Here is a 15,706-nt window from a genome sequence, read left to right on the forward strand (position 1 = left end):
ATTAAATGGTCCATAAAACCCTTTCCCATTAATGAAAAGCTGACCTGAATAAGCAGATGGTGCAACTGATTTTTTCTCCAAATCTTCTTGAATCTGCAGGAGAATCCTTTCTTGTTCAAGAGCTTCTATGTACTTTGAATAAGACCAGAAAAACTGCAACAAAGAGATTTTAAAAAACAAGTAAACAAGTTAGGTAGATATGACAGTGACCCCATAAATGGGCAATCCTTTCTTACATCCTAAGATAATGTTAGCAGTTCTTGCTTTCAAAAATCTGAAATTTTAATAAAAGACAAAGTTAGTATGGCATTTTTTAAATCAATTGGGCAACATTCAGGTGATTTCCTAATACCACTTGCAATAAAAAGGAAGATTTCCAGTACAGATATTTGAAGAGGTTGAAGAGCCAATTTCCTCCAAGGAATATTTCATATCAAATCAGTACTTTAATTATTTGGATTGATATCCTGCCTGTAGTGGGTAAGATACTGAATCAATCTGCATTTACAGATTGAATATGCCACTGTCAAACATATGCTCAGATATTTGCCAGAGCTATTTGTCCCTTCTCATAAGTATTTTCACATTATTTAAGAGACAACTGGCCTTTTCTTAATTCATTTTGCAATTTTAAGAAGGGCCTTGATTGCTTTATATTAATAAAAATAACTTCAACATGTTCATTCAACATTTTAAATTACTTTAAAAAAACCCAGCTTCCATCCTCATTTAACAATGTGCAGCTCCAGTCACCAGGAACGTTCATGTAAAGTGAAATTGATATGAATTAAAGACGTGCCCAGCTGTTTGCCCTCTTTTCCAAAAATAAGGGGAATGGGGCTGTACGTAGCAAGGATTTGCATAGCCGTCACTGATTGGCTAATCTAGCGGCGGGAGAAATAAGCTGCTGTGATTGTCCGGCTGGGTTACAGGCAAGTCATTAAAAGCGGCTTCCCTGCAGCCAGCTGGCAGTTCATATTGCAATCCATCTAATGTATGTATGTATGTATGTATGTATGTATGTATGTATGTATGTATGTATGTATGTATTTATTTATTTATTATTTTATTTTATTTTATTTTATTTTATTTTATTTTATTTTATTTTTATTTGTTTGTTTGTTTGTTTGTTTATTTAGTCAAGTACGTATTGGTAGTATACAAAGATATAAGAATGTTTATATACATGATACTAGTAAGAGAAACATTAGGACAGGGGATGGAAGGCACGCTGGTGCACTTATGCACAACCCTTACTGACCTCTTAGGAATTGGGAGAGGTCAACAGTGGATAGTCTAAGGGTAAAGTTTTGGGAGTTAGGTGATGATACTACAGAGTCTGGTAGTGAGTTCCATGCATCAACTACTGAGTTACTAAAGTCGTATTTCCTGCAGTCGAGTTTGGAGGGGTTCACGTTAAGTTTGTATCTGTTGTGTGCTCATGTGGTTGAAGCTGAAGTAGTCATTGACAGGAAGGATGTTGTAGCAGATGATTTTATGGGCTATGCTTAGGTCGTGTTTAAGGCGACGTAGTTCTAAGGTTTCTAAACCTAGGATTGTAAGTCTAGTTGCGTAGGGTATTCTGTTGCGAGTAGGGGAGTGGAGGGCTCTTCTGGTAAAGTATCTCTGGACATTTTCTAGAGTGTTTATGTATGAAATGCAGTGTGGGTTCCAGACAGATGAGCTGTATTCAAGGATTGGTTGGGTGAAAGTTTTGTATGATCTGTTTAGTAGTGTGAGATAAAGGTGATGAACTGCTCCCAAGTCTTGTCTCTTCATTCCTGCACAATTAGCAGGCCCAAATGAATGCTAGCAAATTCATTTGCTCACAATTAAACAAGAGCAATTTCTTTAAAACGACACTGATAACACATAAGAAACAGCTTTCAACCTGTTTCCTAAATCCACTGGATCATCCCAAATCACCACACTCTGCTTTCAGGAAGGATTGAGAGGATATGAACCCGGGTGGTGCAGCAGGTAGAGTGCTGTACTGCAGGCCACTGAAGCTGACTTGTAGATCTGAAGGTCAGCGGTTCAAATCTCATCACCGGCTCAAGGTTGACTCAGCCTTCCATCCTTCCGAGGTGGGTGAAATGAGGACCCGGATTGTGGGGGCAATAGCCTGGCTCTGTTAAAAAAGTGCTATTGCTAACATGTTGTAAGCCGCCCTGAGTCTAAGGAGAAGGGCGGCATAAAAATTGAATAAATAAATAAATAAATTGACAGAACATGATTCAATTACCTCTCGGCCCAATCCAGAGAAGCTCGTCGTTGGTGAAAATGGAGCTATACTCATTTTTGATTCCATAACTGAAGATGTTTTCCCAGGAATAGAGCTTTTCTTCCTGTGTGCCTAGGAATGAAAGAAATATTTGATTATTTCTGAAGTAAAATAAATTACTGGGCAGTATATTTTTGAGAATCCGTTCGAGGCTCTAGCCTTGGCTTGCAGGGAAATTATCATGGATTCTTCCAGTTACTCAGTTCTACAGAGAATTTCTATAGGGTCCCAGACCTCTTTCTCCGAGTCCCTCTCAAGGAAGTTCCTGGGTTCCAACAAAGTATTTTCCCGCAAGGGTGGAAGTTAAAGCTTTTATTACGGTGTGTCGGGAAGTTGAGTCACGTTACTGGACTTCTTTTCTTTCCCTGCGGCTTAGAAATGTTCCACTGCTCATCTGAGTAATTTCTTCAGTCTGAGCAAGTTAGTTGGACGACCACATCAATGAAGGGCCACCTGTCAGTGGCGCTACCAGTGCGCTCTCAGCGATGGGCGTGGGCACGCATGCATCTGTCGTGAACACGTGCACACATGCACACACACATACACACTGGCATGAGATTTAGCTTCTGTGCATGCACAGGGAGCAAAACCTCGCATGAGGACACTCGCACACAGGAGATTTCACCATTTTTGGGTGATCTCTTTGCTTCCGCGCATGAGCGAAAACAAACTAACACCTAAAATCAGCAAAATCTCACAGGTGTGAGCTTCTTCACACAAGATTTTGCTTCCTGTGCATGCACGGGAGCTGAATTTTGCATGGACGTGCATTGTGAACGTGGAGAAGGGTGTGCATCTCTGTTTTTCCAACTGGGACTGCGCAGTGGACCGTCCATGCAGCAGCCCACTACTGGACCCCATATATGTCCTTCAGGGAGGTTTCATTCCTCACCTAACCTAAATAGGATTGTTAGGTGAATAGGAAGAGAGTTGTTGCGATGTAAATGTTCAAGGTGGTGAAGTGGCGCAGTGGGTAGAGTGCAGTACTGCAGGCCACTGAAAGCTGACTGCTAGATCTGCAGGTCAGCGGTTCAAATCTCATCACCGGCTCAAGGTTGACTCAGCCTTCCATCCTTCCGAGGTGGGCAAAATGAGGACCCAGATTGTGGGGACAATACGCTGGCTCTGTTAAAAAGTGCTATTGTTAACATGATGTAAGCCGCCCCGAGTCTAAGGTGAAGGGTGGCATAAAAATAAAATAAAAAAATAAGTAAGTAAGTAAGTAAGTAAGTAAGTAAATAAATAAATAGATAAATAAATAGATAAATAAATAGATAAATAAATAAATAAATAATATTTTGATTAATGGATCGTATGCATACAGTTTTTAGCAACTCTCTGCAAACAGAGAATTACATTCTTAGGAGAATTCACAAGAATAAGAATTCTCTTAAGCAGTTTTCCCCAGTTCAGACTGAATTATATTAACATGGTGTGTGATGTGAACCGTATTCCCACACATCTCAAAGGCACACATTTAGACAAAGCAGATTTATGGAGAGCTGGCATCAAAAGGCGTTTTCATCTCAGTTGTTATAGTTCAGCAAACTTTCAAAGTATGTTTCATTATGAAATACTGCTCTCTGTCTTAAACTCCTACAGCACCAGAAATCAATTATAATATACGAGTAGTAACAAATAGGGGAAATGCCATTTGTAATGTGGACTTTTTTTTCTCTTCATTTCGCTTCTGCAGGATTTGGATCAGATACAAAATAGAGTTTATCTTACTTTGAGCGATTCACATTATTGTGTGCTGTTAATCTGGTCCTCTCACCTTCTCTTCTAATGCTCTTGCTTTTTTATATTTCTGTATCTTCTTTTCTCTTTCCAAGCAAGGCATAATAGCCTCATCAAACAAATTTCCTCGGAATTCACAGAACATTGGCCAAAATTTAAAGAGAAGTGCAAAGATAGTCATCTGAAACAAGAAAATAGAAAAGGATGTCTTAAAAATGCAATACGCCATAGAAACAAACACTACTGCAGACAATTAGAATATTTGCCAGTCATAAATACTTCATATTGTACTTCATTGTACATATTGGCCTTTTTAATATTTTACTCCAGACAGGCACATGCTTCCCATCAAAATGTGTTTATGGTTGATGAAAAATTTCTTAAGCCACAGTTTCAAAGCCTTTCCTTTAAAAAATCATAATGTCTTGCATTAATAAAAACATTAGCTGGTGAATTGTTTGTGTTTTTAATATGAGGTTTCTCAAACCAACCAAACAAATTACATCAGAACTACTTTTAAATCCAAATTGTTGTCCAGAATATTCAACTTTGACAGCTGAATGGTGCTTCTTTGGAAACTTTACTGTAGTTTTTGCCTCCAGAAAAATTCTAAAACAACATTGCAAAACTGGTGAGGTTTTTTGAAGTGATGTAATCTCTTAGCAAGAGAGATTATTTCAGGGGTGGGTTCTTCCCGGCTCGAACCAGTTCGCACGAACCGTTAGCGACCTGATGGTGACATGATGATGGCGTCACGTAGGGGCAGGCTGTCATTACCGCCGCTACTGATGCACTGCCCACGCGGCTTTAGTTCTCTTGCGTGTGCGTGCATCCCACTGTGGTTTTACTTCTGCACATGCACAGGGAGCAAAAACGTGCTTCTGCACATGCACGGAAGCCCCCAAAAAGCCAAAATCTCTCGCATTTATTGTCTGCATGTGCAGGGGTTGCGCGTGTGTGTGTGTGTGTGTGTGTGTGTGTGCATGAGTGGGGGGAAATGGTTGGGGGCACGTACACACATGCTAGCACATGCAGACACACCCTCATTCTTTTGGCACACGAACCAAAAAAAGTTCGCCATCACTGCTCTAGGCCATTGGTTCATGTGCCAAAAGAATGAGGGTGTGTCTGCATGTGCTAGCATGTGTGTACGTGCCCCCAACCATTTCCCCCCACTCATGCACAAACACACACGGCCCCTGCACATGCAGACAATAAATTAAATGCGAGAGATTTTGGCTTTTTGGGGGCTTCTGTGCATGTGCAGAAGCAAAGAACTGCCAAAATCTCACGCTCGTCCCGGTCCCCTTGCAAGATTTTGCTCCCGCGCATGTGCAGAAACAAAGAACTGCCGAAATCTCACGCTTGCCCCCGTCCCCTATGAAGATTTTGCTTGCATGAAGCAAAATTACGCGGGGATGGATGTGCATACACGTAAGAGAACCAAAGCTGCACACGCAGCACACCATGCACTACTAGTGCACCATTCTTTACCGTACTGGTAACAACCCACTACTAGCATCACAGATCTGTGTTTTGGGGAATTTAATGCTATTTCTTTTACTCTTTTGAAGGCTTTTCCTGTTCTGTTGCTTGTAAAAGGGCCCACCTGCTAACCCCTGATCAGCTGTGCTTCGGACGAAGGAATAAAGGTCAATTTAAACTGACCTTTAAATTGATCTTTATTCTTTCGACCGGAGCACAGCTGATCAACTCCTCAGCTGTGTTTCGGGCTGATTCCAGCTACTGAGCTTGTGCGGAAGCCAAATTGCATGGGGGGGGGGACATGGCGGATGAGAGCAAAGCGTGCAAAATGACACAACGCAAACAGGTGGCGAAGGTAAGTGGAACCCACCCCTGGATTATTTCCTTTTCATTACAGACCCAAAAGAGATAGGAAAGTACAGATCATGCTGGACTTATGAACCCAATCGTATCTTATTTTTTCTATAGAGCTCACTCATATTATTCTTATTTTTAAAAGAGGAATATGAACATTCCAGTCAATGAAGCAGTGGAAGTGATGTGCCGGTGCCTGGAGGCTGTTAGGGTCTGGATGCGTGTCAACAGTCTCAAGCTCAACCGTGATAAGACGGAGTGGCTGTGGGTTTTGCCTCACAAGGATAATAATTCTATCTGTCCATCCATTACCCTGGGGGGCGGATTACCGACCCCCTCAGAGAGGGTCCGCAACTTGGGCGTCCTCCTCGATCCACAGCTTACATTAAAGAAATATCTTTCAGCTGTGGCGAGGGGGGCGTTTGCCCAGGTTCGTCTGGTGCACCAGTTGCAGCCCTATCTGGACTGGGACTCACTGCTCACAGTCACTCATGCCCTCATCACCTCGAGGTTCAACTACTGTAATGCTCTCTACATGGGGCTACCTTTGAAGAGTGTTCGGAAACTTGAGATTGTGCAGAATGCAGCTGGAGAGCAATCATAGACTTCCCTAAGGTATGCCCATGTTTCACCAACACTCTGCAGTCTGCATTGGTTGCCGATCAGTCTCCGGTCACAATTTAAAATGTTGGTTATGACCTATAAAGCCCTTCATGGCATTGGACCAGAATATCTCCGGGACCGCCATCTGCCGCACGAATCTCAGTGACCAGTCAGGTCCAACAGAATTGGCCTTCTTCGGGTCCCATCGACTAAACAATGTCGTCTGGCGGGACCCAGGGGAAGAGCCTTCTCTGTGGCGGCCCCGACCCTCTGGAACCAGCTCCCCCCGGGGATTAGGATTGCCCCCACCCTCCTTGCCTTTCGTAAACTTCTTAAAACCCACCTCTGCTGTCAGGCATGGGGGAACTGAGATATCTTCCCCAGGCCTATATAGTTTATGTATGATATGTTGTGTGCATGTTTTTTTTAAATTATGGGGTTTTAATTTTGTAATATTAGATTTGTATTGTACATTGTTTTCTATTGCTGCTGTGAGCCGCCCTGAGTCTGCGGAGAGGGGCGGCATACAAATTTAATAAATAAATGAATGAATGAATGAATGGATAAATAAATAAATAAATTCCTATTTTCTGTACTTTTCAGAGTATAGGACACACCGGAGTATAAGATGCACCTTAGAGGTGGCAGATATGCCAATGATGGTAATGTCTGACTCAGAGGAGGAGGGAGACCATGGGCCTCTGTTAGATGCCCGCTTTAGAAGACTAAGAAAAAGATAACAATACTTGTATAGGAAAAGGAAGTAATCTGTAGTTTTTAACTCTAGGGAATTGTTGACCTCTCCCAGTAAGTATTTAAAGGTGGCTTCATGGGGAAATCAGGGTGGAGTTTCAACATTTGTAATGGAGTCAGTTTGAGGTTTGGGGTTCCAGACATGCTACACTAGGAAACTGCTATTTCTCTGCTACAATCCATGGAGTGGAAATGCCCGTGTCTGCGGAAAGTCTAGACAATCTGGAAGTGTGTCTGTGTGACTCAGGGAACATTTCTCTCCCATCCGGAATTATTTTATTATTATTAATTATTAGATTTGTATGCCGCCCTTCCCCGAAGACTTGGGGCAGTTCACAGGATGCAAAAACAATGTTAATTGGCTTTGATCAGGTAGGACCTTTATCTCTCTTCTTTGCCTTCACTGGAAAAGCGCCCAAGATGGACTATAACGCTTGTAAAAAAAAATGCTGCTTCTTATATAAAAGAGTTTGATTTAAAATAGCATCAAATGGGATTCCTCCTTTGGTTTTCAACCTGCGTAGGCCCGAAACGGAACACAAATTAGAGTTTGCCAATCTGGATTCCATAATAGGGACAGCTTTGCGTCCATCACGATCATTCGCGACCGGTTAGGTCCCAAAGTGTTAGCCTCCTCCGGGTCCCGTCGACTAAGCAATGTCTTTTGGTGGGACCCAGGAGAAGAGCCTTCTCTGTGGCAGCCCCGACCCTCTGGAACCAGCTCCCCCCAGATATCAGAGTTGCCCCCACCCTCCTTGCCTTTCGCAAGCTCCTTAAAACCCACCTCTGTCATCAGGCATGGGGGAATTGAAATTTCCCTTCCCCCTAGGCTTATAGAATTTATACATGGTTTGCTTGTATGTATGAGTGGTTCTTTAAATTGGGGTTTTTTAGATTGTTTTTAATATTAGATTTGTTTACATTGTCTTTTTATACTGTTGTTAGCCGCCCCTAGTCTTCGGAGAGGGGCGGCATACAAATCTAATAAATACAAATACAAAATACAATTCATAAGAGCAATTCTGTATCTACCCACAAGGCTTATTCCTGTACCTGTGCTTCTCTAAACACATATGGGCCTAGTTCTTTCCTGTGTTCAATTATCTTTTCGGCTTGATCCTGCGGGATGTCAATCTGAAGAGCAGGTGGAATGGCGGAATTAATAAAGCAGTTGATGATGGTTGTGATCTTATCCTGAATAATGGACTCTTCGCAGTGAGAATGGCACAGGTCCTGAACATGACGGGGGGGGGGAAATACGCAATTACATAAGACAACATGTAAATCAGTTTCCCTCAACCTGATGAGTTCCAGATGTGTTAGGATTGCAACGTTCATAATTCCCAATCTGTATGGCCAACAGCTGGCGGGAAATTCTGGGAACTGCCATCCCAACATATCTGGAAAGCACCAGGTCAAAGAAAGCTGATGCAAATTATTTAGATAGTCAGCTTGATTTATGTCTAAAATATAATTCCCTAGCCACTCTTCAGGTTCTATTTCTCAGGCCAACTCGCTTTACAAAAATTTCCCACTTCAGAATCAGAGCTTCAGTATGTGAAAATCTTCTTCAGTCATCATCCCCTGCTTCAGTTTGGCCAGAACCTAAAGAAGTTCTCAGAAAAAGATCTCAGCATGTAGGCAAGTTCAAAGTTCTTAAGGAATCGGATAAAAGCTCATGTTAAAAGGGAAGATCTCACTCCTTTTGGACTGGCTCTGCAACCATAGTTGTTTTTTTCGGTATACGATTTTTTTATTTTCTCCACCATGAAGTAAAACAATATCTAGTTATAAACACAACGATGCGTAAAATCAATCATATATAAACTTAACCTTTCTTATTATTCCCTCAATGGAGGCTCTTATCTCTCCTCGTCTAAAATTTTCTTTTAATTTTATACAACATTATCAATTCTTAAAAATCTAAATAAAAATTCTTAATTTTTGATATTGTATCATATAGCTAATTAAAAATTATTTCTATATATAAATATATATCTTTAGTAAAAGAAACTATTCGTAATATATCACCTACTTCATAAAATAAAGTTCTAGATGTTTAAAATCTAAACAATAAAGTAATTTTTGTGTTATATCATTATGTAGTGCTACCACCATTTCTCATCTTTGCCATCTGGCTTCCAAATTTTAAATCAAATTCTCATGTTTCGATTTTTCCCAAAATTAACCAATCACTAATGCATACATATCTCTTAGTTTTCTATTCAATCATAAAACTTTCCCCAAATTTTATAATAATCGGAACAACCATAATTGTTATCAAACTCTCAGAAGACATTTTAGGGTGCCAAAGGCCAAGAGGTGACCTTTAAGATGTTGTATTAATTATAACTCTCAGCACTAAGAAAGAGCATCAGCAATGAGGATGATCGCAATGTGTATTTCAGTAATACGAGGGTTACCCAGAAAGTAAGGTTATAAGGCGTGTAGCTCTCGCAGGGAATGCTCGCGGGAGAAGTTGGTATTACTATCATGTAACGGGAAGCCAGCGGAAGAGAACGAGCAGCACCAGTGGTCAGTAGATCATCGACTGGCGCTGTGTTGAAGGTTAGAGATGAGTGTCCTCATTCCATTTCCCTCCAAGTGTGAAATGTGCGCTGTAATACACTACCTGAATGCTAAGGGCATGAATGCTGTTGCGATGGGTGCCCAAGATTTGTGCGCAATGGGCGCCCAAGATTTTTCTAACTCAGGCAGCATCTGTACTGAATGAATGAATGAATGAATGAATGAATGAATAAGGGAGAAACACACTTTTCTAACTTTTAAGTGTTTTAGACAGAGAATAAAAGCTGTGCAAATACAGATAATTGGAACTGTTGTCATACTGCATCAGGCATTGTGTATATACAGTGTTCCCTCGATTTTCGCGGGTTCAAACTTCGCGAATAGCCTATACCACAGTTTTTCAAAAAATATTAATTAAAAAATACTTAGCAGTTTTTTCCCTATACCACGGTTTTCCCCACCCGATGATGTCATATGTCATCGCCAAACTAATAATTTTTGCAAATAAATAACAAAAAAAATGATTATTGTTAATAAATAATTATGTTTATAAATATCAGGACCATTTACTCACCATTATTACTGGTACTCACCATTGAATAAGTGTCTTATTCAATGGTGAGTACCAGTAATAATGGTGAGTAAATGGTTGTTAAGGGAATGGGAAATGGTAATTTAGGGGTTTAAAGTGTTAACAGATGGCTTGTGATACTGTCCATAGCCAAAAATGGTGTATTTACTTCCGCATCTCTACTTTGCGGAAATTCGACTTTCGCGGGCGGTCTCGGAACGCATCCCCCACGAAAATCGAGGGAACATTGTACTCCCTGCTTTTAGCCAAGTTCAACATCCCAAATGTTAATAGCAGTCATCTCACATAGTAAACAATTTGAATGTGACAATTCAAATCTAACTAATGGATAACTTGAACAATTGACTCAATTTTCTGAGCTTGCACAGCATACTGAAATGTCAACTCAGCACAGAAGATGGCCTCACAGTCAAATGCCAGATGAAAAGTTTATAAATTGCCCTACAGTCTGCAATAAACAAAGTGAGCAGTTGGAAGGTTAGGCTAGAAGGTCAAGAGCACAGCAAACAGCAGAAAACAAACCAATATTTCATCTTGTGCTTAGCAACCATTTCAAATCAGTTCTGGTTCAAGGTCTTATTATAGTTTTCCATGACAATGTAGATGCTTTCCTAAAATGATACCAACGTTAAATCAAACCCTGGAGAGGAGCACAAAACATGGGAAGGAGAGATTTGATAAGGGCATTATTCCTAATCTTCTAGCCACCGTTGGGAATTACAGTTTGGAAATTATACTTGCACAACTATGGCCTAGAGCAGTGATGGAGAACCTTTTTTCCCTCGGGTGCTGAAAGAGCGTATGTACGCACTGTCGAGCATGCATGAATGCTCACACCCATAATTCAATGCCTCGGGAGGGCGAAAATAGCTTCCCCCAATCCCCGGAGGCTGGAAACAGATGGTTTCCCAACTCCTAGTGATCCCAGTAGGCTCGTGTTTTGTCCTCCCCAGGATCCAAAGGCTTCCCTGGAGCCGGGGGTGCGAGCCAAAATCAGCTGGCTGGCATACAGATGCACATTAGAGCTGAGCTATGGCAATGGCTCACATGCCAGCAGATATGACTCCATGTGCCACTTGTGGCACCCGTGCCACAGGTTCGCCATCAGTGGCCTAGAGCAGTGATGGTGAACTTTTTTTGGTTCGTGTGCCAAAAGAATGAGGGTGTGTGTGCGTGTGCTAGCATGTGTGTACGTGCCCCCAACCATTCCCCCCCACTCATGCACACACACACACACGCACACTGCCCCTGCACATGCACACAATCCTCCCTGTCCCTGCATATGTGTACAGGCGGCCTCACTGAAACCTGGAACGGTGAAAAAAATGCCCAAATGGGCAAACTGGAAGTTTGGAAAAATGGACTTCCTGTTTGGCCATTGTGCTGGTTTTTGCACTCCAGAGCCTTCAGGGAAGCTTCTTGAAGCCTCAGAGTGCGAAAAACAGCACAATGGGCAAACCAGAAGCCAATTTTCTGAACTTCCAGTTTGCCCGTTGGGCTGTTTTTCACACTCCGGGGCTTCAGGAAGCCTCCCTGAAGCCTCCAGAGGGCAAAACAGCCTTCCCTAAGGCCAAAGATCAGCTGGCCAGCGCACACATGCCTGCTGGAGCTGACATAGGGCAATGTCTCACATACTCTCCACTATGGCAATGCATGCCACCTGTGGCACGCGTGCCATAGGTTCACCATCACAGGCCTAGAGCTACAGTATCAGGATTCCTTGCTAGACTGTTGATCTTATTTGATAAAAGCCACAGTATCCTAACTTGGATTGAATATGACAACCATAGTATTGATAAATATACCCACAGTATGGGTAAGTAGCAGGGGTGGGCAGCAGGCAGGACAGGGTGGAACCCAATTCCACCGGCAGAAATGAAGATGTGTGCGCAGCTCCAGCTGCTCAGCAGCTGTCACTTCCTGGATTACTGGTCTCGGCTCAGCTCTCCTTTCTTTCCCTGCTGCTGCTGCATCTGTGCTCCTTGCTTTTTTCCTCTTTCCTCCTTCCTGGCCTTGGACGAGCTTCCCTCTCTCCTGCCCGGCTCCTCTCCAGCCTCACGCGGCCACCTCCCGCCTGAGGCGGAAGCAGAAGGCATGGGTGGAAGCTACACTGGTAGCATTTATGCTTCTGGCAGCACCTGTTCGCCTAGCTACCCAGCCTTAGGCGGGGGGACGACCCAGGAAGGAGAGCGCAGGAAACACGAAGCAAATTGTCACCCCAGCGAGCGACACTGGAAAGGTTGTAAATCAAGGACTTAACAGTTCACTTGAACGATGATGATCGTTCAAGCCACTTCCACCTGGTCACATGGTCGGCAAACCATTCCTACTCAGTCACATGACCATCAAGCCACAGCCACAAAATAAGCTCACAGTGTGGCAGTAAAATTTTTGGCTGCCCATTACTGGTAAGTAGCCTAGAGACTGTCATCTAAATTGGGCTGCAGGATCAGACCCGCTTATGAAGTGAAGGACTAGCAAGAAATTCCAGAGGTGTAAACTAGACAAAGGGGAAGGAATGGGATATTTGAGAAAAAAGTATTTGGTCATCAAGGTTGCCTTTCGGTATTTAGCTAAGTCATAGGACAAATCTCAAAGAGTCCAGTAGTCAGTATCTTTAAATCACCTATTCTGAAACGGTCCCAAAGTAATACCATAGCTTTAAACATAAATGCTCTGGTTGCAAAGTAACTGCATTTTTTCCATTTTTCTTAAATGCCGTACCTTGTATTTTTGTACCTCCTGCCAGAAAATCACTCCATTCCCCAATAAATCTCCTTTCAGGGACACAAAGTGTTGAAACTGAAGAGATGTGATGGGATTCATCAGAGCTTTACGGAAAGTAATGATTTCCTTAGACGAAATCACCCAATTCTTCTTATGCTGTTGAAAGGAGGGGTGGAGAAAAGAAAAGGCACATTTTACAAGGCAATAGTCCAAGCATTACTAGGGCAAGCTGTCTGATGCTTATATCTGTACTGACCCCAACGTTCAGTAGTTCACCGCATAGAGTCTAGACTTTGGCAGCCACTGTCTCTCTCTCTCTCTCCCACTCTTTGCTTTGATTTGGGCAAACTTTCTCTGGAAGGGACAACGAGGAGGAGGAGGGGAGACTAATAATGACTAATAATGATTTAGAACCAGTACCGGGTTGCTATCTGTGCAGTAGGCGACTGTGCACCAGTAGCAGCTGCCAGATTGCAGAATTTGAGCACAACCACTCCAGTACTGGTCCTTCAGGCACGCCATCTTTTTCCTTGACTTTTTTTGGTATTTTTTGCTTCCTGCGCATGTGCAGAAGCAAAATTTTGCGAGGGGACACGGTGTGTGAGAGATTTGGGCAATTTGTTGCTTCTGCACATGTTTCGATCCTGTCCCCCCTTTTCCTTCTGTCCACCAGACTATACAGATTGAGTTCATTAAGTCTTTCCTGATACGTTTTATGCTTAACACCTTCCACCATTTTTGTACCCTGTCTTTGGACCCGTTCAATTTTATCAATATCTTTTTGTAGGTGAGGTCTTTACCAACATAAATTTTCAGCTCGATTGTGCATTTTGCCCTGTTTCATGACCTTCCTTGTCTCCGTTGTTGATTGAATCCCTGCAGTTTTTAAGACACTAAGACAATTAAGTGAATGTGGCTCCCCATTCATTGACATGTGCAGAAGCAAAAAAATTCACCAAAATCTCAAACACAAACGCATCCCCTTAAAGTGCGTTTTTTCTCCCTGTGCATGCGCGGAAGCAAAATCACGCTGGGGATACGTGTGTGCTTGCACACACACATAGCACACGCACACACACACAAGAATTTTCCTGTGCCAAAATTGCTTGACAATTGACTCATATTTGTGATGGATGGAGATTCCCAGAGTTGTGTAATTGCCTTTTGCAACCTTAGCAAAGTCAATGAATGGGGGAGCCAGATTAACCGTCTTAGTGTCTTAAAAACTGCACGGATTCAGTCAACAACGGAGGCAAGGAAGGTCATAAAACAAGGCAAAATTCACAATCAAGCTGAAAATTTATGTTGCTAAAAACCTCACCTACAAAAAGATATTGATAAAATTGAACGGGTCCAAAGACGGGCTACAAAAATGGTGGAAGGTCTTAAGCATAAAACGTATCAGGAAAGACTTCATGAACTCAATCTGTATAGTCTGGAGGACAGAAGGAAAAGGGGGGACATGATCGAAACATTTAAATATGTTAAAGAGTCAAATAAGTTTCAGGTGGGAAGTGTGTTTAACACAAGGACAAGGGGGCAAAATCTGAGGTTAGTTGGGGGAAAGATCAGAAGCAACGTGAGAAAATATTATTTTACTAAAAGAGTAGTAGATGCTTGGAACAAACTTCCAGCAGACGTGGTTGGTAAATGCACAGTAACTGAATTTAAACATTCCTGGGATAAACATACAGTGATACCTCATCTTACAAACGCCTCGTCATACAAACTTTTCGAGATACAAACCCGGGGTTTAAGATTTTTTTGTCTCTTCTTACAAACTATTTTCACCTTACAAACCCACCGCCGCTGCTGGGATGCCCCGCCTCCGGACTTCCGTTGCCAGTGAAGCACCTGTTTTTGTGCTGCTAGGATTTCCCTGAGGCTCCCCTCCATGGGAAACCCCACCTCTGGACTTCTGTTACCAGCGAAGCACTCGTTTTTGTGATGCTGGGATTCCCCTGCAGCATCGCACAAAAACACAGAAGTCCGGAGGTGGGGTTTACTATGGAGGGAAACCTCAGGGGAATCCCAGCAGCGCAAAAACGGGCACTTCGGTTGGCAAAAGGGGTGAATTTTGGGCTTGCACGCATTAATCGCTTTTCCATTGATTCCTATGGGAAACATTGTTTCATCTTACAAACTTTTCACCTTAAGAACCTCGTCCCGGAACCAATTAAGTTTGTAAGACAAGGTATCACTGTATATCCATCCTAAGATAAAATACAGGAAAGGGCAGACTAGATGGACCATGAGATCTTTTTCTGCCGTCAATATTTGTTGAGTGGGTTTTGCGCCATCTTCCAACCTTTCTTCCCATAGTTGTTAAGTGAATCATATGTTAAGTGAATCTGGTTTACTTAATGGTTTACCCACTGGCTTTGCTTGTCAGAAGGTCACAAAAGGTGATGACATGATCCCAGAACACTTCAACCATCATAAATGTCAATCAATTGTCAACTACCTGAATGTTGATCACATGGAGTTGCGGTAAGTGTGAATAATGATTTTAAGTCACTTGTTCAGTGATGTTGTAACTATGAAAAGTCACTAAATGAACTGTTGTAAGTCAAGGGCTATCTATAGAATTTAAATCAAAAGGAAAAGTACATAGAGTTTGCTGTTCTTTGAAATAGAAA

General features: G+C 42.3%; 1 protein-coding gene across 2 annotated transcripts in view; it reads right to left on the minus strand.

Moving 5' to 3' along the window:
• RGS22 (regulator of G protein signaling 22) overlaps positions 1-15,706 on the minus strand; it is a 119,687-nt gene that overhangs the window by 7,241 nt on the left and 96,740 nt on the right. For both annotated transcript variants that reach the window (XM_070748112.1, XM_070748113.1), the window contains 5 exons: positions 13,065-13,223; positions 8,273-8,452; positions 4,062-4,205; positions 2,246-2,356; positions 45-153 (listed from right to left, as the gene is read on the minus strand). In XM_070748112.1, coding sequence (XP_070604213.1) covers positions 45-153; positions 2,246-2,356; positions 4,062-4,205; positions 8,273-8,452; positions 13,065-13,223 — 703 coding nt within the window. The remainder of the gene's footprint in view (positions 1-44; positions 154-2,245; positions 2,357-4,061; positions 4,206-8,272; positions 8,453-13,064; positions 13,224-15,706) is intronic.

This window comes from Erythrolamprus reginae, chromosome 3 (genome assembly GCF_031021105.1).
Source record: "Erythrolamprus reginae isolate rEryReg1 chromosome 3, rEryReg1.hap1, whole genome shotgun sequence".
Classification (NCBI taxonomy): Eukaryota; Metazoa; Chordata; class Lepidosauria; order Squamata; family Dipsadidae; genus Erythrolamprus; species Erythrolamprus reginae.